We start from the raw sequence: 22,800 nt of genomic DNA, 5'->3' as shown, positions 1-22,800 counted from the left end.
TCTCTCCTGTTAACTGTATTCGAGTTTTAAAAAATACAAAAATAATAAATACCTATTGGAGAAAATGTGAAAAACACAAGAGGACGCACAACGGTCAAGGTCATTTGTGACGCCGTTACCGAGAAATATGTATCGTAAACATTTTGGAAGTGTGTTAAGTTTTGGAAATCATTTTCATTATGGCACATCTTTCTTTTTTTTTTTTTGGCATTGTGCAAAAACAGCTGAAATGTACTCATTTCTGTTCAACCAAGTTTGACAAATATCTGCTGTTTATTTATTGCGTGTCAGGCACTATGCCAAGTGTTGGGGACACAGAAATTAGGTAGGTCCTCTCTTGGAGCTGCTTGTAGTTCATTATAATAGCTTCCAAATAACCGGGCTATTTTTCAGATTGAATAAAACATATATTTACTCTTGATTAATTAGATGGGCTTTTTTTTTTCTTTTTAATTAAAATTTGGGGGCAAATTCCATACTAATGATGTTGTCTCCTGACCTGTGAGATGCAGACGGCAAGATAGGAGTAAGACGGGATTAAACACGCTAGGGTTTGATTAGGGGAGAAGCCTGTGGGAGAAAATGGGGAGGGGGGGACGCCGCAGAGCCTGTGAGGGCTCTCTGCCAGCACTGTATGCGTGACTCTGAAAGGAGGAGAGAGGGAAGGAAGGTGGGGTAGATGAGTCGGGGGAACTCTGTGGAAAGGAAGTCTGGGAGTCCTGCAGCCTACGGAGCCCCAGTTCCACGCAGTCTGTGGCTGTGGCTGGCCACACCTCCGGAGGGCGTGGCCTTGGCTTGTGATGGATTTCAGGGCCTGCCCCCCTACAGTGGAAGATTGTATGGCTCTTTCTCACAGCAGCCCTGTGAATCAGCTAGGCTTAGCTATGAGCTTGAGGTTCATTTGGTTTACCACCCACCTGGCATTCCTCGTAATGATCTAAATCTAAATCTGTATATATGTCTCTATCTGTATCTGCATCTTTGTCTATATCTCTATCTAAATCTATATCATGTATATCATGTATATCTGTATCTATCTATATCTGTACCTATATCTGTATCTGTATCTATACCTTTATGTCTATATCTATATCCATATCTGTGTATCTGTATCTGTACCTGTATTGGGTACCTGGGTGGTTCCATTGGTTGAGCATCTGACTCTTCATTTCAACTCAGGTCATGATCTCACAGTTCCTGGGATTGAATGCCCCACCTCCAGCTCTTGCGCTAACAGCACAGAGCCTGCTTGGGATTCTCTCTCTCCTTCTCTCTGCCCCTCTCTTGCTTGCACGCTCTTTTCAAATAAACTTAAAAAAAAAAATTACATCAGTATTGGAGTGCCTGGGTAGCCCAGTCGGTTAAGTGTCCGACTTCGGCTCAGGTCATGATCTTGTGGTTCATGAGTTCGAGCCCCACATCGGGCTCTGTGCTGACAGCTCAGAGCCTGGAGCCTGCTTCAGATTCTGTGTCTCCCTCTCTCTCTGCTCCTCCCCTGCTCGTGTTCTGCCTCTCTGTCTCTCTCCTTCAAAAATAAATAAAAACACTGAAAACAATTTTTAAATTACATCAGTATCTATATTTATGTATTTGTACCTGTGTCTGTACTTAGATCTGTATTTAGATATACTTAGATAAGACTTAGATTTGTACCAATATCTATATCTGTATATATTGGCTTCTACGAGGATAGTTTTTAGAGGAAGGACCATGATGTTTTTTAAACATTGCATAGCAAAAATAAATAAATAAATAAATAAATAAATAAATAAATAAATAAATAAAAATAAACATTGCATAGCTAGTGCATAATGGTAGGGAAGCTGTGCATTTTATTTATTTATTTTTTTTAATTTTTTTTTTTTAACGTTTATTTATTTTTGAGACAGAGAGAGACAGAGCATGAACGGGGAGGGTCAGAGAGAGGGAGACACAGAATCTGAAACAGGCTCCAGGCTCTGAGCTGTCTGCACAGAGCCCGACACGGAGCTGGAACTCACGGACCGCGAGATCATGACCTGAGCCGAAGTCGGCCGCTTAACCGGCTGAGCCACCCAGGTGCCCCAGGAAGCTATGCATTTTAAAGGGAGCTGTGGCTCATGTGTTATGGATACCAAGTATATATCTTAACCTGAAATGAATTCGGAGTTTTGTTCGCTGAAATCTTTACTAACAAGGTTCAAGGATTTGGAACTCTGAACACAAATTCAAGTAATGGCAATCTTCATATGTGATTTAAAGGAACTACAGCTAGAGTTCTTGGCCTTAAAACAAACATACGAATATTGATAACTCTTACCATCCTGTTTTGGCAGAGGTGAAATAAGGTGGTCTCCGAAGTACGTCTTCCTATTTTCCCATCTTTTCAAGTTTTTTTTTTTTTTTTTTTTTTTAAGTCAGCTACTCTTCTTCTCTGTAACTGTGGGCACTTCACGGATCTAGACCCTGTTCACTTCTTTCACGACACTCTTATCTATCTGAACCTTCCTTCCTAACAATAAAAGGTTTTGTTTTAAGAAAGGTAGGTATTCAGAACTATCACCCCAGCTTTGTGCACACATAAATGCCCCTTGCTTTGAAGAGAATGGTCGGAATGTGGGCTTGTTAAAGTTATATATGAATCCTGGAGTTTTGATCACCTAAGCTTGTCTAAAAATTCTTGTTCCTCCCCCACCCCCAGCACAAACATCACCCAAGTAGGCCCTGCACTGGTGTCAGTTAGAGATCTTTTTATTTGTAGTCGTGGGGAGTAAGGGGCCCTTCTGAAACTGATGTTTGAGTCTCTTAGTACTTTGTACCGTGGTAGCCTCCGTAGCTGGCTTTCTTTTGAAAATAAAATTCTCAGGTTATGGAATTATAAATTTTATTTGTTACTTGACAGATTATTACTTATTTATTTTTAATGTTTATTTACTTATTTTTGAGAGAGGAAAAGAGTGCACACACAGGGGAGGGGTAGAGAGAGAGGGAGACACAGAATCCGAAACAGGCTCCAAGCTCTGAGCTGTCGGCACAGAGCCTGACACAGGGCTCGAACTCATGGACCATGAGATCATGACCTGAGCCAAACCTTAATGGACTAAGCCACCTAGGTGCCCCATTGATAGATTATTTTTTAATAGACAACTTTCAGTATTGCTTTTCAATGATACTACCTATAGGCAATAAGAATTTTTGAAATCATGAATATTTTCTCTTGTTTTGAATAGACTTGATTATTGATCATGTTTTTAGTAGTATTTAAATTTTGATTGCAACGTATTTAGATTTATCACCAGTCTTTTTTATTGGAGTATAGGCAATTTGGTGTTGTTCATACTTTATTTTTTGTTTTATTTTATTATTTTTAAAAAAATTTTTAAATGTTTGTTTTTGAGAGAGAGAGAGCAGGAGCAGACAGGGGAGGGGCAGAGAGAGAGAGACACACACAGGATCTGAAGAAGACTCCAGCGCAGAGCCTGACACAGGGCTTGAACCCATGAACTGTGAGATCATGACCTGAGCTGAAGTCAGACACTTATCTAACTGAGCCACCCAGGCGCCCCCTGTTATTTATGCTTTAAAATCACCTTCTAGCTGTGATGATGATTAATGTCAGCGTGGGGACAAGTCTGGATATATGTGAGGTAGAATTCATACCTGATGTGACTCAGGCCAGCGGGATGATTTTTCTGTATGTGTGTGTAAAGGTGAAGTTAATGCCTAACATGTTTTTCTTTCTTTTCAAAACCACAGACCCAGACGTAGCCTTCGTACCTCTAGGAATGACAGATTATTTAGTTATCGTGGAGGACGATGACTCTGCCATCATACCTTGTCGCACAACTGATCCCAAGACTCCGGTTACCTTACGCAGCAGTGACGGGGTGGTACACGCCTCCTATGACAGCAGACAGGGCTTTAATGGGACCTTCAGCGTCGGGCCCTATATCTGCGAAGCCACAGTCAGCGGGAAGAAGTTCCAGACCATCCCATTTAATGTTTATGCTTTAAAAGGTACTTGTACCTTCTCTCTCCTCCTTTAAAGAAGAGTTAAAGGCAAAATAATTAGATGTATATATGATTTAAAAAAAAAATCACAGTCCCTGGTGATGGAGACCCTGAGTATTTGGGGATTTAGGACCCAGATATTTAGGACCCCACATTTACCGTACAACATTAGGCTGCCCTCTGTGGCTATAATCATACTAAGTGTGGCATTACTAAAAACAAGTGCTTCTTTGCTACCGTAAGATTTCATATTTCACCAGTTGACTTCAAAATACTGTAAGGAATTCTTTTCTTGCATAAGCCTCTTACTGTTTTACCCACATTCCTGACCACAGAGGACCTAAAAACAAACACATACCTGTGGGAGGTGGATGCCTAGATTAACTTTAGTAACTTAAGAAAAGTGATTTTGATTTTGAGAAAAGCTTGTGATTACAGTCACCCCTTTGATGTGGGTGGTTAATGTGAATGGAGGGTATAATACACGTTTGGGGCAGCAGATTATTGAACACTCACGTGCAAGAAGGCAGCAGCAGAGGGCCATTGGACTCTCGGTAAGGGCTTATTTTATGCCAGCACTGTGGTAGGTTCTAGAAGAGGGCTGAGAATAGCCGGGTAGGAGGGTGGGAGAGAGGAGAGAAAGGGTAGGGTAGGAGTGCCCCGAGCACAGTAAAGATTGGTTGAGTAAATGAATAAATACATCCATAAAGGTGATTGCAGAAGAGGAAAGCCATCATTGACCCCAATGCTAAGGAAGGTGATGTTCTGTTAAATTGGAATTTACTTTTACTATCGTTACCGTTTTGTATGTAGGTATTTGTGTGTACGTGTGTATGTGTAGGTGTGTTATTTTATAACTATATGCCCGATTGTGTATGCCAACATAAAATCAAGGCTCCTGAGACTTCAAAAATTTCTTCTTGATCACAGTGGTTTGAAAATTATTTTTCATTTCTTTTTAAAAAAGAAACCCCAACCTTAGAAGATTCTAACTATACTGTGGATATTGAGGTCCTTGTGTTTATTCTTTTTTTAAATAGCAACATCAGAACTTGATCTAGAAATGGAAGCTCTCAAAACTGTGTATAAGTCAGGGGAGACGATTGTGGTCACCTGTGCCGTCTTTAACAACGAGGTGGTTGACCTTCAGTGGACTTACCCTGGAGAAGTGGTAGGTAGCTTCTGGGCTCCTGGTGGAACGGGGTGGGGCACAGCAGGACTCAAAAGACCTGTCACTGCCAGGGCAGGACATGAGCTTCTCCAGACCTCAGCTTGCCGCCTCTGTAGTGAGCCCATTTGTCTAGATGACTTTCTGGCTTTTCGGGCAATGGAAGAGGCTGAGACAAAAGCTGGACCAGACCCTTCAGAATGCATAAAGGTTGCACCCTCAGCCTTCTTATTCATAAGTTAGAAAGAAATAGGAAAGCTCTATGGCTACAACTTAACAACCAAAAAATTAGAAAAGCAAAAGGGGGTGGCTTTTACAATTTATGAACTGCTGAGAGAGTCATTAATTCCCATTTTCTTGGCTCCCATCCTTTTGGGTTTTGAGGCATTTGATAATGTCGATGGCCTGCCCCCTTTCATTTCTGCTTCTTTGCCACCCAGGACGCTGTTCTCGCTCCTTTTGGCCTGGTCTTTCTTTGCATGGCCTGCCTTTAGTGAGCAGGCTTAACTTGAATCATTAGGCAACGATTGAGGAATGTTTGCTAAATCCCAAACACTCTGCTAGAAGCTGGCCCATGCACCAGAGGAGGGAGGAGTGCGGACAGAATTGGGGAAAGGGGAACCACATGCCAGCTCTAGGTCCCTGGGGATTTACACACACAGGGACTCATTCATTCTGACGCATTGTGATAAGTGTACAAGAGAACCGAGTGTAAATGGCTGTGACTGTCCAATGGAGTGATGATCAACAGGGCTTAATGCAGCAGCCTCATGGAGAGCAAAAACCATGTATATATTTGTATATGATTATATGTGTATATATGGGTATGTATATGTGTATATATATGTATACAATATGTATTTTTTCCCCTTCAGTCCTGATTTGCAAATTTCTGCTCCCTGCTCTTTTTGGCAATTGAGAGCTTCTCTCCTTTTATCCATTTTTCTCCCCTGTGCTCTTACTGCCCCCTCCTTCCTTTCTCTCTGGGGCATCTGACTGGAAGTTGGGCATTTTCACATATTACCGTTATCACATCACATTTTCACCTACTACCTTCACATAGACCTCGTGCATTGAAGAGACATTCATAGTCCAATATGTGTACCTCTTCTCTGAAATATGAGGCGTTTTTATTTTACCGTTCACACTTGATTGCCCTTAATCCTTAAAACATAAGCGTTTCTTTTTATTTGTTGGAGAGAGACATTTCCCCCCACTCCCACCCCCAAACCACAGTACCTGCTATATTTGGACCAAAAAAATACATAAGCACAGTATTGCTTTGTAACACAAAGTTTTCATCAGATCATAAATCATGCAGGTTTATTATTATAATATTAGAAAATTCAGAGAAACAGAGGAAAAGCCACTTCCCAGAACATCACCGTTAATATTTCAGGGAGATAAATCCTTTCAGTACTTTGTATACAAAATGCATGTGACCATTAATGGGTATTATGCTTTAAATAGTACTTTGTTAGATCCTTTTTCCTTCGGTGGTATACCACAAACACCTTACTGTGCCATTGAATGTCCTCTTAAAACATGATTTTCTAAGGAGTTAGCTTAAAAAAGAATCTTTTTTGTCAGACTTTATTGTTTAGAGCAGTTTTAAGTTGACAGTAAAATTCACTGGACGGTACAGAGATTTCCCATATAGCCCCTGCCCCACGCATGCACAGCTTCCCCCCTTATCAGCATCCCTACAGGGTAGTACATTACCATCTGGGAGTCTATACCGGTGCCCCATCACCACCCAGAGTCCAGACTTTCCATGAGGCCTCACTCTCAGGAGCTAGCTTTTTAAAGTTGGTTTTCCTCCCCTTCTGCTGTATTGTAGAAAGGCAAAGGCATCACGATGCTGGAGGAGATCAAGGTCCCGTCCATCAAACTGGTTTACACGCTGACGGTCCCCGAGGCCACGGTGAAGGATAGTGGAGATTATGAATGTGCTGCCCGCCAGGCCACCAAGGAGGTCAAAGAGATGAAGAAAGTCACCATTTCCGTCCATGGTACATTCTGCTTTCTAAAATGTCAGTCGTCCGGGCTGCTCAGGATCGATCATGTGGTAATCGTTACTTAATGGAAACTCTTCCCTGTACAGAGAAAGGGTTCATTGAAATCAAACCCAACTTCAGCCCGTTGGAGGCTGTTGACCTGCATGAAGTCAAACATTTCGTGGTGGACGTGCAGGCCTACCCCCCTCCCAGGATATCCTGGCTGAAGGACAACCTGACTCTGATTGAAAATCTCACGGAGATCACCACTGACATAGAAAAGATTCAGGAAATAAGGTAAAGAAACACCCTTCCCACGTATGCCTGTCCTCTTTATGGTGTGTCTGTAGACAGAGCGAGGTTCGCGCGTGTTTCGCAGCACAAACCGAGAATCAGTCTAGGAGATGTAACGAACCAGCACGGGAGACCCTTGGAATCAGGTACCTTTGGTGGTCACGTTGCCATGTGGTAATACTATGCTGGTAAATACTTAATAAAATTAGAAGAAAGAACTGAAAAGCTCTGTTCCCAATGAAAGACCGTTTCCTGCCTCCGGGAAGGGATGGAGGGAGGAACATAAAATTGGACCCACTTGGATTGAATACATTCCATGACATCCCCCATCTGTGTGGCAGCTAGACATGTTGGTGATTCCAGTGACGAGGCCACTATCACATAAACCTACATGAAACAAAACATCACTGGTTTAATTTGAAACACATCTGCCCTAACGAGGCCTCCACCGGAAATAAGGGTAGAGTCTGGCCAGATTTGGTTTGGAGAAAATGTACAACGACTATAGTTTGGATCCCTGCCCTCTGATAAAATAGTATGCCGCTTTCATCTCTTAACTAGGGGTGGAGTTAAGTCACCTCAGCCTCAGTTTCCTCCTCTGTAAGGTAGGGTAAATAATACCTTATTTTTTAATTTTTATTATTTTATTATTTATTATTTTTTTTTTATTAATTTGTTTTACTTTTTATTTTTTTAAATTTACATCCAAATTAGTTAGCAGATAGTGCAACAATGATTTCCGGAGTAGATTCCTTAGTGGCCCTTAACCCATTTAGCCCATCCCCCCCTCCCACAACCCCTCCGGTAACCCTCAGTTTGTTCTCCATATTTATGAGTCTCTTCTGCTTTGTCCCCCTCCCTGTTTTTATATGATTTTTGTTTCCCTTCCCTTATGTTCATCTGTTTTGTCTCTTAAAGTCCTCATATGAGTGAAGTCATATGGTTTTTGTCTTTCTCTGACTGACTAATTTCACTTAGCATAACACCCTCCAGTTCCATCATGTAGTTGCAAATGGCAAGAGTTCATTCTTTTTGATTGCCGAGTAATACTCCATTGTATATATATACCACATCTTCTTTATCCATTCATCCATCAATGGACATTTGGGTTCTTTCCATTCTTTGGCTATTGTTGATAGGGCTGCTATAAACATGGGGGTGCATGTGTCCCTTTGAAACAGCACACCTGTATCCCTTGGATAAATGCCTAGTAGTGCAATTGCTGGGTCGTAGGGTAGTGCTATTTTTATTTTTTTGAGGAACCTCCATACTGTTTTCCAGAGTGGCTGCACCAGCTTGCATTCCCATTAATAATACCTTATGTGCTTCAAGGCAAGGAATTAGACCTGATGACATTGTGAGGTCCCTCGAAGATTAGTTTTAAGCTCTGATTAGAATCCCAGAGCAGCAAGTACATCTTGAGGGACCAGCTACTCCCACGCTGTGCCGTCCTCAGAAGCCGTCCTAGGGAGACACAGGGCAGTCCTCGATTTCCAGCCTTCAGGGAAGAGGGGAAGAACCCTTCTCGTCCGTTCACTTAATCTTGGGATTTGCTTTCTTCTTTCTGAACTAAATCCCATGTGCAGTTGAGAAGTGGTATCTGAGAAAACGGAATTTTACAGCCTCTGTGGAACAGCGATGGAAAAAGTGGTGAATACAGAATCTGGAAGGCTTTCTGATGACATGAAATGAGGGTGTGCAAAGAGGTGGGCAGTGCTAAACTTTCCATTAGGTGTGAGGCCAGAGAGGAACAGGGTAATTCTGGCACGGCTAACACTTAGACGCTTGTAGGAGTGCTATACGCAAGCCATAATCAATAGTAATGACCGAGCAAAGCTCACCAACGAGAGGTTCGGGAAAGCTGCCTGTCACAGTGATTCAAGAGTCCCTCTAGGACATACCACTAGTTCCCATTGTGGGCCAGGGAGTGTGAGGAGGGAGTGTGAGGTCGGGATGTCTGGCTTCCTGAAGCTTAGAACCAGTGGATCCACCAGTTTTCTTGGCTGAGCAGGTGTAGGCATTGAGTGAGAGGACTGTTCGGTGACGCGTAGCCAGGAGCGCCTGTGGGGACTCACTCAGGAAGTCCAGGCCTGAAGCCTGTCCAGTATGGTGCAGCAGAGGAAAAGCCAGCCCAGTGTGTGCTCTTGCCCCCCGTGCTGGTGCCCAGCATCTGGGGCTAGACGACTCGACATTTACAGGGTACTTCTGAGCCCTCAAGATGCTTTCACACATATAATTTCATTTAACTAATTCTGAAAATGACAGTGCGCTATGCATACAGTTATCCCATGCTACACATAAGGGAGCTGATGCATGGAGAATTGCAGTAATGCCCAAGGTCTCCTCGCTTCCTGACCAGCACTCTCCCCCTTCCATCCCGTTGCCTTTTCCTGCTGTGATGTTTTATAAAGAAGGAAAAGAAATCAAATGGGCCAGTACTTTATTGATGTACATACATAGAGCCAAATGTCATTTATAACACACGTAAGAAGTCTTTAGGGGAAACTTCCCTTTAGTAAAGTATGAAGAAATGGAGTTTCTTAATGTATTTATTTATTTATTTATTTATTTATTTATTTATTTTTTTTAACGTTTATTTATTTTTGAGACAGAGAGAGACAGAGCATGAACGGGGAAGGGGCAGAGAGAGAGGGAGACACAGAATCGGAAGCAGGCTCCAGGCTCTGAGCCGTCAGCCCAGAGCCCGACGCGGGGCTCAAACTCACGGACCGCGAGATCATGACCTGAGCTGAAGTCGGTCGCTTAACCGACTGAGCCACCCAGGCGCCCCTTAATGTATTTATTTTTAATAGGTGATGGAATCTTGTGCATTCAAAACATTTGGACATCAAGACAGTGCATTGTAGGAAGTCTCACTCCGTTCCTGTCACCATTTTCCCAGGTCCCCCTGCCTCCCCACGCAGAGAAATACCTCCGTTAGTTTCATTAGGTTCTTCTGAAACCTTCCAGAGTTTCTTTAAGCAAATACCAACAAGTAGGAATGTTATACCCTGGTGACCTCTCCATATGAGTTTATAGACCATGTCCTCATTGTTTCTTCCAATGGTGGCCCATTGTTTGGCTGAACCACCTAAACGATGGATATGTAGGAGAAGCAAGTGTTTTTTAAAAGGTAAACATGAAGATTTTTTTTTATTTTCAAGGGAAGTTGGTGGGATATGTCTACTTTCATTCAGAAGTCAGGCCTTACCAGAGCTGATCAGTGTTCTAGCCACATAAGCTATCCCTCATCTCAAGATGTCTGGTCTTCTGTTTAAGAATTAAGTGTCGGTGGCACCTGGGTGGCTCAATTGGTTAAGTGTCCGACTTCACCTCAGGTCATGATCTCACAGTTCATAGGTTCAAGCCCGGCTCCGGGCTCTGTGCTGACACCTCTCTCTCTGCCCCTTGCCTGCTCGCACTGTCTTTCTCTCCCTCAAAAAGTAAATAAACGTTAAAGAAAAATAAATAAAAGAAAAATAAAAGAATTAAGTGTTGGGGTGCCTGGTTGGCTCAGTTGGTTAAGTGTCTGACTCTTGATCTCACCTCGGGTCTTGGTCTCAGGGCCATGAGTTCAAGCCTGTGTTGGACTCCATGTTGCGCATGAAGCCTACTTAAAAAAAAAAAAAAATTAAGTGTCTATAAGTCAGACCTTCAACATGTAGAAAGTGCATCGAAAATCCCAGAAAAGTGATGATGTGGTCAAGAAAATAAGTTGTTTTTCCTTTTTTTTTTTTTTACAAAAACAAAATTTAAATTGAACGTGGTAACTGCTTGAATGGCTGGAATCTATTTGGCTACAACCTGCTGAGACAGAGTATTTTTCTTGTCAGGTATCGAAGCAAATTAAAGCTGATCCGTGCGAAGGAAGAAGACAGCGGCCATTACACTATTGTCGTCCAAAATGAAGACGACGTGAAGAGCTATACTTTCGAACTCTTAACGCAAGGTGTGTAAGGGCAGTACAAAGGTAATGTCAGCTCAGGGAATAAGTGCACGGGTGTCCCCCAGGGAGGGTTTGGCACTATTCGCCCAGGTCGCAGAGAGAAAAGCAACACTTCATGGGAGAAGCAGGGGGTGTAGATGTCACGTGTCAGGGAAAGCTTTGTTGGGCTTAATGAATTCACGCAGTTCTGGGAAGTTCCCGGCTCTGCTCTGAAGCACCCTGACTGGGGAATTCCTAGGTTACAACACTACCTGCTTCTCAGTCTGGCACCTCCAGTTCTGGGAAGAGGAAAGTGATGCTTTTTTTTTTTTCTTTTTTTTTGTCCAGATGATCTTTAGATTGTTCCGGAGACTTTTGGCCTTTTTGCTTAGCTTCCCTTGAAGATATTGGACAATAGCCCTTAGCAGGAGGGAGTGCCTGAGTCTGTTTACGTTCAGGCTCAGCACCTGTTTACCTAGGTGCCTACCTTGTGCCAGGGACTGTCTTAGGTGGGCTCAGTTGACCCTCGCAGTAAATCTGTGATGAGGTGTTAGCATATTTCTAGCTTGTTTGACCACAGGGGCGCCTGGCTGGTTCCGTTAGTAGAGCATGCAACTCTTGATCTCGGGGTCATGGATTTGAGCCCCACATTGGGTGTAGAGATTACTTAAAAATACAATCTTAAAAAAAAAATCTAATTATTTGATCATGGATTAAAAAAAGTCTTTTAGGGGCACCTGGGTGGCTCAGTCAGTTGAGCGACCGACTTCGGCTCAGGTCATGATCTCACGGTTTGTAAGTTCGAGCCCCGCGTCGGGCTCTGTGCTGACAGCTCAGAGCCTGGAGCCTGTTTCGGATTCTGTGTCTCCCTCTCTCTCTGCCCCTCCCCCACTCATGCTCCATCTCTCTCTGTCTCAGAAATAAATAAACATTAAAAAAAATTTTTTTTTTTAATCTTTAAAACGTAGTCACATTCCACAGAGGCACTTTGGTAGATGCTGCTTTAGATTATACTCTAGCTGAATCCATTAGTCGAACCCCAAGCTGTAATACAATTTTAAGAGCCCTCTTTGCCTTTTAAGCCAAATAACCACAGGGGCTTTTTGCTTTCCTCACTCCAGATTTCAAACACCACAGGATACAAATCCCCAAACACTGAAACTGTGAAAATGCTCTTAACCAAGTGGGTCTGCCCAGACTGGAGCGTTATTATTATGCACAAAATTGCTTTCAGCCCCTTCTTGGGCGGTTACTTGCTCTGTAGGTTCAAGTGCCACGTGGACAAGTTCTGAACTTGTGTTTCAGGGGAGTTCTGGGACACAGGCCATCCCGTTCTGATTTCTTTTCCCTTCTTGCAGTTCCCTCGTCTATTCTGGACTTGGTCGACGACCACCATGGCTCCACCGGGGGACAGACTGTGAGATGCACAGCAGAAGGGACACCTCTTCCCGATATCGAGTGGATGATTTGCAAGGATATTAAGAAGTATGGAAACGAGATGTTTCTTTTCCATGTGTGGTCAGAATGTTTCCTCCTTGATAGGAAGAACTTCAAATGCATTTTCTTTCTCTTGCTGGTCATTTTCTTGTTTTTTTTTGTTGTTGTTATTGTTGTTTTTTGTATTTGTGATTCTTACTTGGCCTAAGTCTCAATAAACTACAAGGTAGGGTTCGAAACCTGGGCCTGGTGTGCACATGTGCACGTTATGTATGCATGTGCATTTGTGTGGTTGTGAAGAGACGTAAGGAGAAGGTCCGTGGCTCTCCCCAGATTCTCAAAAGGTCCCTAATCAGAAAAGAAGATGGGGGCGCCTGGGTGGGTCAGTTGGTTAAGCATCCAGTTTCAGCTCAGGTCATGATCTCACGGTTCCTGGGTTCGAGCCCCACGTCGGGCTCTGTGCTGACAGCTCAGGGCCTGGAGCCTGCTTCGGATCCTGTGTCTCCTTCTCTCTCTGCCCCTCCCCTGCTCACGCTCTATCTTTCTCTGTCTTTTAAAAATAAATTTAAAAATGCTTACAAAAATTTAAAGAAATAAAAGAAAAGAAGATGAACTTAAAGGACTACAGCGATAAGAGGATTTTTACTATCCTGGCCCACTTCACCTTTCACTTCTTATATGGTGAACTTTATTTGGTAGCTAGACTGGCATGGGAACGTAAACGAAAATATTGCCCATGTGACTGCTCACGTCATTTGCCTGCCTGCTGTTTGGCAGGAGTTACCCCACCGGTTCCTCCTATACCCCCCATTTGTGAACCTTCCATGATGGGCACTTGAGCGACATGGTCACACTTTGACCCGTGGTGACTGGTTGTGTTCAGAAGCCTTGCCTCGACTGTTTCTGCTGGAGGCTGAGACCCCTGGACCTTCCCCTTCTTTGGGGCTGAGAGCCTGGACTTAGATTTTGACGAAAGCTGGAATCTAGGTCTTGTAACTCAGCCAGGGATCACTCCAAACCTTGCGACATCTCACGGGCTGTTGACAGTGCCAAATGGAGAGAAAAGGACGGAGCCAGGCTTTTTCAAGGAGTGGAAAATGGGGATAGTTAAACATTATTTTTTTCAAATTAATTTATTTATTTGAGAGAGTGAGTGCAGGAGAGGGGCAGAGAGAGAGGGAGAGAATCCAAAGCAAGCTCTACACTGTCAGCTCAGGGCCCAACTCAGGACTCCATCCCACAAACCATGAGATCATAACCTGAGCCTAAATCAAGAGTTGGACGCTCACCCGACTGAGCCACCCAGGTGCCCCTAAACATTCTTGAGGTGGAACTGTTCCGTTTGCTCATGGGGTCAAGACTTGGGATTGGTAGTTATATTTGATTGAACTTATTTCTACCTCGTGTGCTTCCTAACAGTCAACTTTTTTTTTTAATTATTTTTTTTAAATGCTTTTATTTTATTTTTGAGAGAGAGAGAAAGGAGAGAGAGGGAGTGAGTGCGCCAGGGAGGGGCAGAGAGAGAGGGAGACAGAGGATCTGGAACAGGCTCCAGGCTCCATGCTGTCAGCACAGGAGCCCAATGCGGGGCTCGAACTCACGAACTGTGAGACTATGACCTGAGCCGAAATCGGATGCTTAACTGACTGAGCCACCCAGGCGCCCCTATTCTTTTTTTTTTTTTTTTTTTTAATTTAAATCCAAGTTAGTTAACTTGTAGGTTGACCTATGTGTAGGTTTCAACAGTTACCTTTCATTTATCCACCTATAGGTTATTCTCTCTTGGGCGTGTGCAAACAAGTTTTAGCGTTATTATGTGCATAAAATGAGAAAGTCAACCTGTAGCACCCCCAAATGTAGGCAAGGTCAGAACTGCCTGTCACCTTAAAGGAGTCTCACTGCTTCAGTCACCTCCATTATCCCGATAATTGGCTCTACACTGATGTCCTCTTTCTCTCCAGATGTAGTAACGAAACTTCATGGACGGTTTTGGCGAACAACATCTCGAACATCATCACGGAGGTCCACCGCCGGGACAGGAGTACTGTGGAGGGCCGAGTGACGTTCACCAGAGTGGAGGAGACCATCGCCGTTCGATGCCTGGCCAAGAATCTTCTTGGAGCCGAGAACCGAGAGCTGAAGCTGGTGGCTCCCAGTGAGTTGCTCTTAGACATCAGCTCAGCCCTTCCTCCCTCAGCCAGAACTTCGAGTCCCAGATGGGGGTTCTAAAGGAATGAAGGCCCCAAGGCAGAAATTCAGCTCTGAATGCTCTCAAAGGGCCTTCTCTGGGCATCCATATGGGAGCCCTTTTCTTTCAGATTTTGACCCCAAACTGCATCTCGCAGAAGCATCCTAGGCATTTTGCTTGTCTAACAGGAGAGCTGCTCAGTCTCTTTAGTCTGAGGGGGGGAGGGGAGGGGTGGTGAGGGGGAAGGAGGATCTTCTGCCTTGTTGCTCCTTACAACCCTTGAGACAGGTTGAATTCTTACAAATAATAATAATAATAATAATAATGAAGCCAGAAGTGATAGAAACACACTGCAGCCTTTCAAAATAAACTGAACTTACACAGCATTCAGTGTCATTTGTCAGTCTTTATATTCCCAGTTCACATTCTGTCTAGAATGTTAATGCTGCGGCACCCTTGGAGGAAGTATGGCATTTTGCGCAGTTTTGTGCACCTGCACGGAGTTGATTGAATTTTGTCCCTTTCTCTGCTAAGGGAAGAGACTGGACTGGTTTCATGAGCGTAGGTGATGGAGAGATGCTATTGCCCGTCCCTAAAATAAGCCAGGCAGCCTCCTGCTTCTCCACCAGCGGTGTGAGAGTTCCGGCCCAGGCACACCCCCCTCGCCTTCCTGCGCTCTGGCACGTTTGTGCGAATTCTTCACCATGCCTCTTTCTCCTCCAGCGCTGCGTTCTGAACTCACAGTGGCAGCTGCAGTCCTGGTCCTGCTGGTGATTGTGATCATCTCCCTCATTGTCCTGGTTGTCATTTGGAAACAGGTAGATATTTTCTTCAGAGAACGAAAGATACGAACAAGGAGAAGCGCAATCTAGTTCAGTGCTTGGCACAGAGAAGGAGCTCGGTCGTTCCGTGCTGAACGAAAGTGTCGCTCGGTCCTACTGTGTGTGGTCGTCTTGCTGTAGTTAAGCTTTGGTGCCTTTGGACTTTGGTAATTCACCAGCTAGTTGTCCTGGTCGTTTACAGAAACCGAGGTATGAAATTCGTTGGAGGGTCATTGAATCGATCAGCCCCGATGGACATGAATATATTTATGTGGACCCGATGCAGCTGCCTTATGACTCTAGATGGGAGTTTCCGAGAGATGGACTAGTGCTTGGTAAGCGCCTACCCGGCTGATCTCCCAAGACTCCCTTTTGATTTCTACGTAACTTTACTTTTTATAGCCTTGTGCAGGAATAAGGGATCTGGGCTTGCTTAGCAAGAGCTAGGCAATGGAAGTTGGCTGTCGGAAGTATTTTTGTCTTGAAAATGAGTTAATTGCATCACCGCAGTAGTTTTGGGTTTTTTTTTTTTTTTAAATCTTGTCCTGTAGCAAATTATGGTTAAAGAAAATTTTACAAGAGGAGAAGAGAATATGAGGAGGTCCTGCCAAAGGTAACAGGCAAAATGGCTTTGCTTTGGGAATGACACAAATTGAAAATGAGGCGAATTTCAGTGACCGAAAAGAGATGAGAAACGAATGAGGACAACCACAAAGGGTATTTTAATCCAGCACATTCTGAGGATGTATTAGATACTTCTTTAGAATATACATATTTAATAGGTACTTTTTTGGGGGTGCTCGGGTGGCTCAGGCAGTTGAGTGTCTGACTCTTTGATTTCGGCTCAGATCATCATCTCAAGGTTCGTGGGTTCGAGCCCTGCATCGAGCTCTGCGGTGACCGCCTGGAGCCTGCTTGGGATTCTCTCTCTTCCTCTCTCTGCACCTCCCCTGCTCTCTCTCTCTCCCTCCCTCTCTCTCTCTCTCTCTCAAAATAAATAAAGTAGGTACTTTTCAAAGCGGAACGTGTAAAAATAATCAAGCCAACTTCTCACAAACTTTTCAACTATTGCAATCTTGAGCTGAGACCAACTACATGAAGCTTTAGTCCAAGGGTTTTTTTTTTTTTATTTTAAGTCATATTCAGAATGAATGAAAACAAGACAAAGACAAATGAAAGAGCTAGAAGTTGTGTCATCAGGAATATGCTAACGGTATGTACTTCGGAGGATGCCAGAGGCAGTGTTTAATCCAGAGTATGGCAAGGTTAGGTCTTCTTAGAGACTTACTTAAGCTGAAATCAAATATGGTGTCCTAGCTACTTCCGAGTTCAAATATTATGGCTGGGAATTTAGCTTTCTTTATTATCTCTCTCTGCTGCCAGTCCCACCCCACCACCACCCCCTAATTTTACAAAATGGAGCGAGGAACTTAAAAGTAATAAAATGTGGTGGAAAAGGGCGACATCCCTAATATGCTAAGAGGCATTTCTATGTCTCTCTCTGCTTCTGTGTATTTCCAGGTTGCTAGGGAAGCAGTACCTTTCCGGGTGCAGCTTCCGACAATGAAAACATTCAGTCAGGGTTGCTGCTGGCCAGGGCACCTGGGTGGCTCAGTAGGTTAAGCATCCAACTCTTGACTTCGGCTCAGGTCATGATCTCATGGTTTGTGAGTTCAAGCCCCACCTTGGGCTCTATGCTAACAGTACAGAGCCTGCCTGATTCTCTCTCTCTTTCCCCCTCTCTCTGCCCCTCCCCTGCTGGCACATGTTCTCTCTCTCTCTCTCTCTCTCTCACAAAATCAATAAACATTAAAAAAAAGAGTTACTTCTGGCTATTAGTCCCTTATGAGCTGAGTCTTTTCCTGGTTTGGCTCTGCGTGGTGGGGCTGGCCACTCTGGGAAGCATTCCTTTTTAGACTGTGAGCTCTTTGGGGGCACCTGGGTGGCTCAGTCGGTTAGGTGTCTGACTTTGGCTCAGGTCATGATCTTGCGTTTGTGGATCCAAGCCCCGCATCGGGCTCTGTGCTGACAGCTCAGAGCCTGGAGCCTACTTCCGATTCTGTGTCTCCTTCTCTCTTTGCCCCTGCCCGCTCGTGCTGTCTCTCTTTCTCTCTCTCTCTCTCTCAAAAAATAAAATAAAACCTTAAAAAGAATTTAGACTGTGAGCTCTTTAAGAGTGGGGACAGCAGCTTCCATTTCCTTTTGCTCCCAGGGCGTGTTTAGCCTTTGTTGTGCCTGGGCTTTCTGACAAGCAGGCAGCTAGGACACCAGCCTGAAGTTTACTTCGTCATTCCTCGGAATCAGCGGTATCTTGAATGCTGCAGTCTTTCCAGTGGATAAGGACTTATTGATGCAAAAGATGCCTGTGGAGAACAGAAGGGTAGCGAGGCATGGGGTTTTGGGTGAGAGCCACAGAAAACGAGCACATGGGAACCTGCAGTCTGGCCCAGCGCTGGAGCTAGCCGACAGGATGCTCACCCCAGGGAGAGCTGCACCCTCCTTATTCCTCCCTGCGTTTTCCTTTTCCTTGCAAATGTTATTTGACAAAAGCAATCGTGCTAATGTCCTTCCCCGTGGGTTCGGTGCTGGTCTTGACATGGTGACTAGGAGGAATCATTATGCTTACTCCACGCTGGAAGAATGCCCCCGTTGTGCCCCCGCGAACGCTGGCCATGGGGAATAGAACTGAGGGGACACCACCGTCTGCCTGAGTTAGTGGTTCTGTTCGCCCACAGGTCGTATCCTGGGATCTGGTGCGTTCGGGAAAGTGGTCGAAGGAACTGCCTACGGATTGAGCCGGTCCCAGCCTGTCATGAAAGTAGCAGTAAAGATGCTAAAACGTAAGTGCCCCATCCTGGGATTTCTTCGAAAGTGGAGATAATAAGTGAGTCGCTCCAAACCCCACAGCCAGTAAATGCCAAACTTAGGACTAGATCTTGGTTCTTTCGACTCTAGGTTTCATGGGTAGTTAGACTCTTTTCTCAGTCGGGTTATTTAAATTATTCTTGTTGCCTGTACGTTGGAAAATCAAGAGTTGTTATTTTTGGAAACTTCTTTTTTCCCTGAAGACTTGGGATTAGTTATCAGAGTCTAGACCAAGTCACTGTGTGTTTCTCTTTTAGACCCTTCGCTAAATAAAATGCTATCCAATCACAGGATTAAAGCCATGTTGCTGGCTTTTTCTGGGAAGTAAATCAGTTGAACTGATACGTGATTTATTTCTTCAACAGCCACAGCCAGATCCAGTGAAAAACAAGCTCTCATGTCGGAACTGAAGATAATGACTCATCTGGGGCCCCATTTAAACATTGTGAACTTGCTGGGGGCCTGCACCAAGTCAGGTAGGTTTCTTGACCTGGGAGTAGGGATCTTTTATAGATCTATAGTTGGGAAGACTGCCCAGGATTTTTTTTTTTTTAATGTTTATTTATTTTTGAGAGAGAGAGAGAGAGAGGTGCAGAGAAAAAGGGGAACAGAGGATCCGAAGCAGGCTTTGCACTGACAGCAGAGAGCCTGACGTGGGGCTTGAACTCACAAACTGTGAGATCAAGACCTGAGCTGAAGTCAGACGCTCAACCGACTGAGCCACCCAGGCACCCCCTTTTTTGTTTTTGTTTTTTAAAGTTTACTTATTTTGAGGCAGGGAGAGAGAGAGAGCCTCCCAAGTGATCTCATGACTGTGAGATCATGACCTGAGCAAAGTCAAGAGTCAGATGCTTACCTGACTGAGCCACCCAGGCGCCCCTGTCCAGACTTTTTTAAACCCTCCTTCTCTCCCTGAAAACATGCCCACAAGTATAAGTCCATGAATGGAGTTGCCTGGATTCCACTGAATGGAAGCTCATTGTTTTTGAGCGATATCTCTCGCCAGCGCGAACAGCATTTCATGACTTTTCTCTTCTTCATTTTCATACCCATTTCTAAACTGCCCTTGGTTCCCACAGGCCCTATTTACATCATCACAGAGTACTGCTTCTATGGGGATTTGGTCAACTATTTGCATAAGAATAGGGACAGCTTCCTGAGCCGACACCCAGAGAAGCCAAAGAAAGAGTTGGACATTTTTGGGCTGAACCCTGCTGATGAAAGCACACGGAGGTGGGTGCAGAGGGACACGTTGCCGTGAATCGTTGTGTTACAACTGGGGAGAACCCACGTCGCGATAGAATCCGCGTCTGCAGATCCAGGGCCGGCAGGTGGCAAGAGTCCAGCTCCCCTGCCCATCATCCCATGGTGGTGACACGTGCTGGTACATCCCATGACACGGTCCTGGTGTTTTGGACCAGATATCACCTGAGGAGGCCTAACTGAGAGGTTTGAATGGAAGCAAAAGTTGGACTCATTCTGGGGGCCAGTTTGCTGTTTTTGTGTGTTCCACTTAAGACCCGTAATTGCAGCTATAAATCAAGCCAGTGGTAGTGATCGTAACTGCAGGAACTTAACAGGTGGCTATAAAGATCTCTGTAGATTTCAAGTTCCGTAAGATCAGAAAGTACAAGTTCCCTTTGTATCGAATTCCTCGACGGACACCAAACTGGCACTGAATTTATGGAGTAGCAGGAAACGTCTGCCCGAGCCATGTGGTCGTGTGGTCCGGGTTTGTGGCCTGTTTATTGTAAAACGGAGCAAGAATAAGGACAGACACACCTGAGTAGATGATCCGTGTGTTTGTGTGATTACTGATTAATCCTCATCTCATCTACCAGACCACCCCACGTGAAGGGTACACATTGGTTTTGCTTTTGCTCACCCCGGCCGCCCCCCTACTCACCACACTACCTTGCACGCGGTAGGCACCTGGTCGTCTCCTACTGAATGTTGAATGACCACCCCCGAGGGGCACCCTGAATCAGGTTTCTTTTTCTGTTTTTACAGTTACGTTATTTTATCTTTTGAAAACAATGGTGACTATATGGACATGAAGCAAGCTGATACCACACAGTACGTCCCCATGCTGGAAAGGAAAGAGGTTTCTAAATACTCGGACATCCAGAGATCGCTGTATGATCGCCCGGCCTCGTATAAGAAGAAATCTACGTCAGGTAAAAGTGTCAGTGTGTCCTCTTTGCCTCTTCTAGTGCCTTAACGATTCAGATATCCCCTGCTCTCCGCAAGTTTTGTTCGTGCCTCTCTGCTTTTATGAAAGGCCCACGTGAGTATTTGTTTTCGCTTGCCGAGAGAAATCAATCCAAAGAGGATTTGCTTCTTTGCTTTATGCCCTTTTGGCTTGCAGAGGGTTTCATAGGCATGCTCTACTTTCGGATAGTGGTAAATTCTCAGAGGAAGGTGAGCAGGTGGGGTAAGTCAGACTGTGAGGCTGTGGTCCCTAAATGCAGGTTTGCACAAGTGGGTCTGTGACGTGTCTTCAGAACATTCTGGGCTATGACTTGAAAGGAAGAACAAGAATAAAGACAAACTTAATGCAATGCATTTTCATACTTGAAATGTAAAACTTCTAAGGAATTATTTATTCTGATATAACAATCTTCCTTTCTTTGGTGTTTGTGTGTGTGTGTGTGTGTGTGTGTGTGTGTGTATTTTAATGAAAGTATGGGGATAATTGATGTTTTTTTTCCCCCCCTCAGTGCCCTTACTTGGTAAATTTAAAAGTTGGCTACCTTATATTGGTTCCCAATAGTATTTAAAAATTTTTAATCACATAAGTCTCTGATATCGATGAGTTCAGTAGCCCTTGCTTTTGGCTTTGCTAATATCCACTTTGTGATAGAAGCTGGAAGGTAGACAATTTAAGGTTATATTTTCTGACAAGGGTGTTGAGTGTTTGTACTGAACGTTGTTTGAAGGAAGATCCCGTCTAATCTTTCAAAACAGATGAACATGTGGCATAGTGGCATTGATTTGTGAACTCCAGGGAACCTAACCGATGCCCATAGCAGATGGACTACCCCACTTCTGCTGCGGGGAGACCCTTCCAGGTCCCCGTCTAATCCCAGGCTTGGAGTGGGGAGGACGTCCTGCTGGGTCTGAGGTTGACCGGTCTCTCGATTTTGTGTTCCTGGGCCTGGGCCCTCCCCTTGGTCAATGCAAAAAAATGTTGAGCTGCCATGGAAATTATTTTGTAAATCACTGATATGCTCTGCATGCTTGCGGGGTTCTTCAGTGCAAGGTACAAATGCATTTAAAAAAGAATGTGCTTGTTTTGCAAAGCTCCATACATGAGGATATTTTCCATTTCTGCAGTTCCAAGTTCCATTCACTCCTCATTGCCAAATGGGGGAATTTCCAAGCCCTTTTAAAAGATTGGCCAATGAGAGCTGTCAGAACAGTGCTTCCTCTCCCCTCCGGTATTGTTAAAAATAGTTTACATTGCTTCCCAGGCTGGACCTGGCTCCAGATGTCAGGGGAACCTGATTCATGCTCAGCCCGGGCCCTGTTGGCAGGCACGCCCCTGATTTCTGGCCTTCTCCTGGCTGGCTGGAAAAATATGAATGGTTGCACTACTCTTCACTTGCCTGAAAGCGTTCAAAAAGAAATGAGAACGGCTGGCCTAGATTACCTCCTTCCTCGAAAACCCTGGGACCCTTCCAGAGGGGACTAACTGGGCAAAGTGGACAAGTTGCAAAAGGAACTAAACGCAGAGTCAATGGCACTGACCTTTAAGATCGTTCCCTCTAGTCTGACTGGGGCTTGCTTTAATACAGGAAAGAAGCCAAATACTATGAAGGTGGCTTTAACGAGAAAAGAGAAAGGCAATTCTTAGAAGCTACTTTTTTTTTTTAATGTTCATTTATTTTTTAGAGGAAGAGAGAGAGACACACACACAGAGTGTAAGTGGGGGAGGGGCAGGGAGAGAAGGAGACACAGAATCCATCCAATGGAAGCAGGCTCTAGGCTCTGAGCCGTCAGCACAGAGCCTGACGTGGGGCTCGAACTCACAGACCGTGAGATCATGACCGAAGCCAAAGTCAGATACTTAACGGGCTGAGCCACCCAGGCACCCCAGAACCTACTTTTTCGAA

The 22,800-nt window shown here is 44.5% G+C and overlaps 1 protein-coding gene across 5 annotated transcripts in view; it reads left to right on the top strand.

Moving 5' to 3' along the window:
- Positions 1 to 22,800, top strand: part of PDGFRA (platelet derived growth factor receptor alpha) — a 50,805-nt gene that overhangs the window by 12,618 nt on the left and 15,387 nt on the right. For all 5 annotated transcript variants that reach the window (XM_019469714.2, XM_019469725.2, XM_019469720.2 and 2 more), the window contains exons 4-16: positions 3,736 to 3,996; positions 5,031 to 5,161; positions 6,999 to 7,170; positions 7,263 to 7,452; positions 11,283 to 11,398; positions 12,733 to 12,859; positions 14,773 to 14,966; positions 15,723 to 15,817; positions 16,023 to 16,155; positions 18,556 to 18,660; positions 19,051 to 19,161; positions 19,765 to 19,918; positions 20,696 to 20,862. In XM_019469714.2, coding sequence (XP_019325259.2) covers positions 3,736 to 3,996; positions 5,031 to 5,161; positions 6,999 to 7,170; positions 7,263 to 7,452; positions 11,283 to 11,398; positions 12,733 to 12,859; positions 14,773 to 14,966; positions 15,723 to 15,817; positions 16,023 to 16,155; positions 18,556 to 18,660; positions 19,051 to 19,161; positions 19,765 to 19,918; positions 20,696 to 20,862 — 1,956 coding nt within the window. The remainder of the gene's footprint in view (positions 1 to 3,735; positions 3,997 to 5,030; positions 5,162 to 6,998; positions 7,171 to 7,262; positions 7,453 to 11,282; positions 11,399 to 12,732; positions 12,860 to 14,772; positions 14,967 to 15,722; positions 15,818 to 16,022; positions 16,156 to 18,555; positions 18,661 to 19,050; positions 19,162 to 19,764; positions 19,919 to 20,695; positions 20,863 to 22,800) is intronic.

Source organism: Panthera pardus, unplaced genomic scaffold, assembly GCF_024362965.1.
Source record: "Panthera pardus isolate Hobbes unplaced genomic scaffold, ASM2436296v1 HiC_scaffold_13, whole genome shotgun sequence".
NCBI lineage: Eukaryota > Metazoa > Chordata > Mammalia > Carnivora > Felidae > Panthera > Panthera pardus.
Note: the sequence above shows the minus strand (reverse complement) of the source record. Positions and strands in the feature narration are given on the sequence as shown.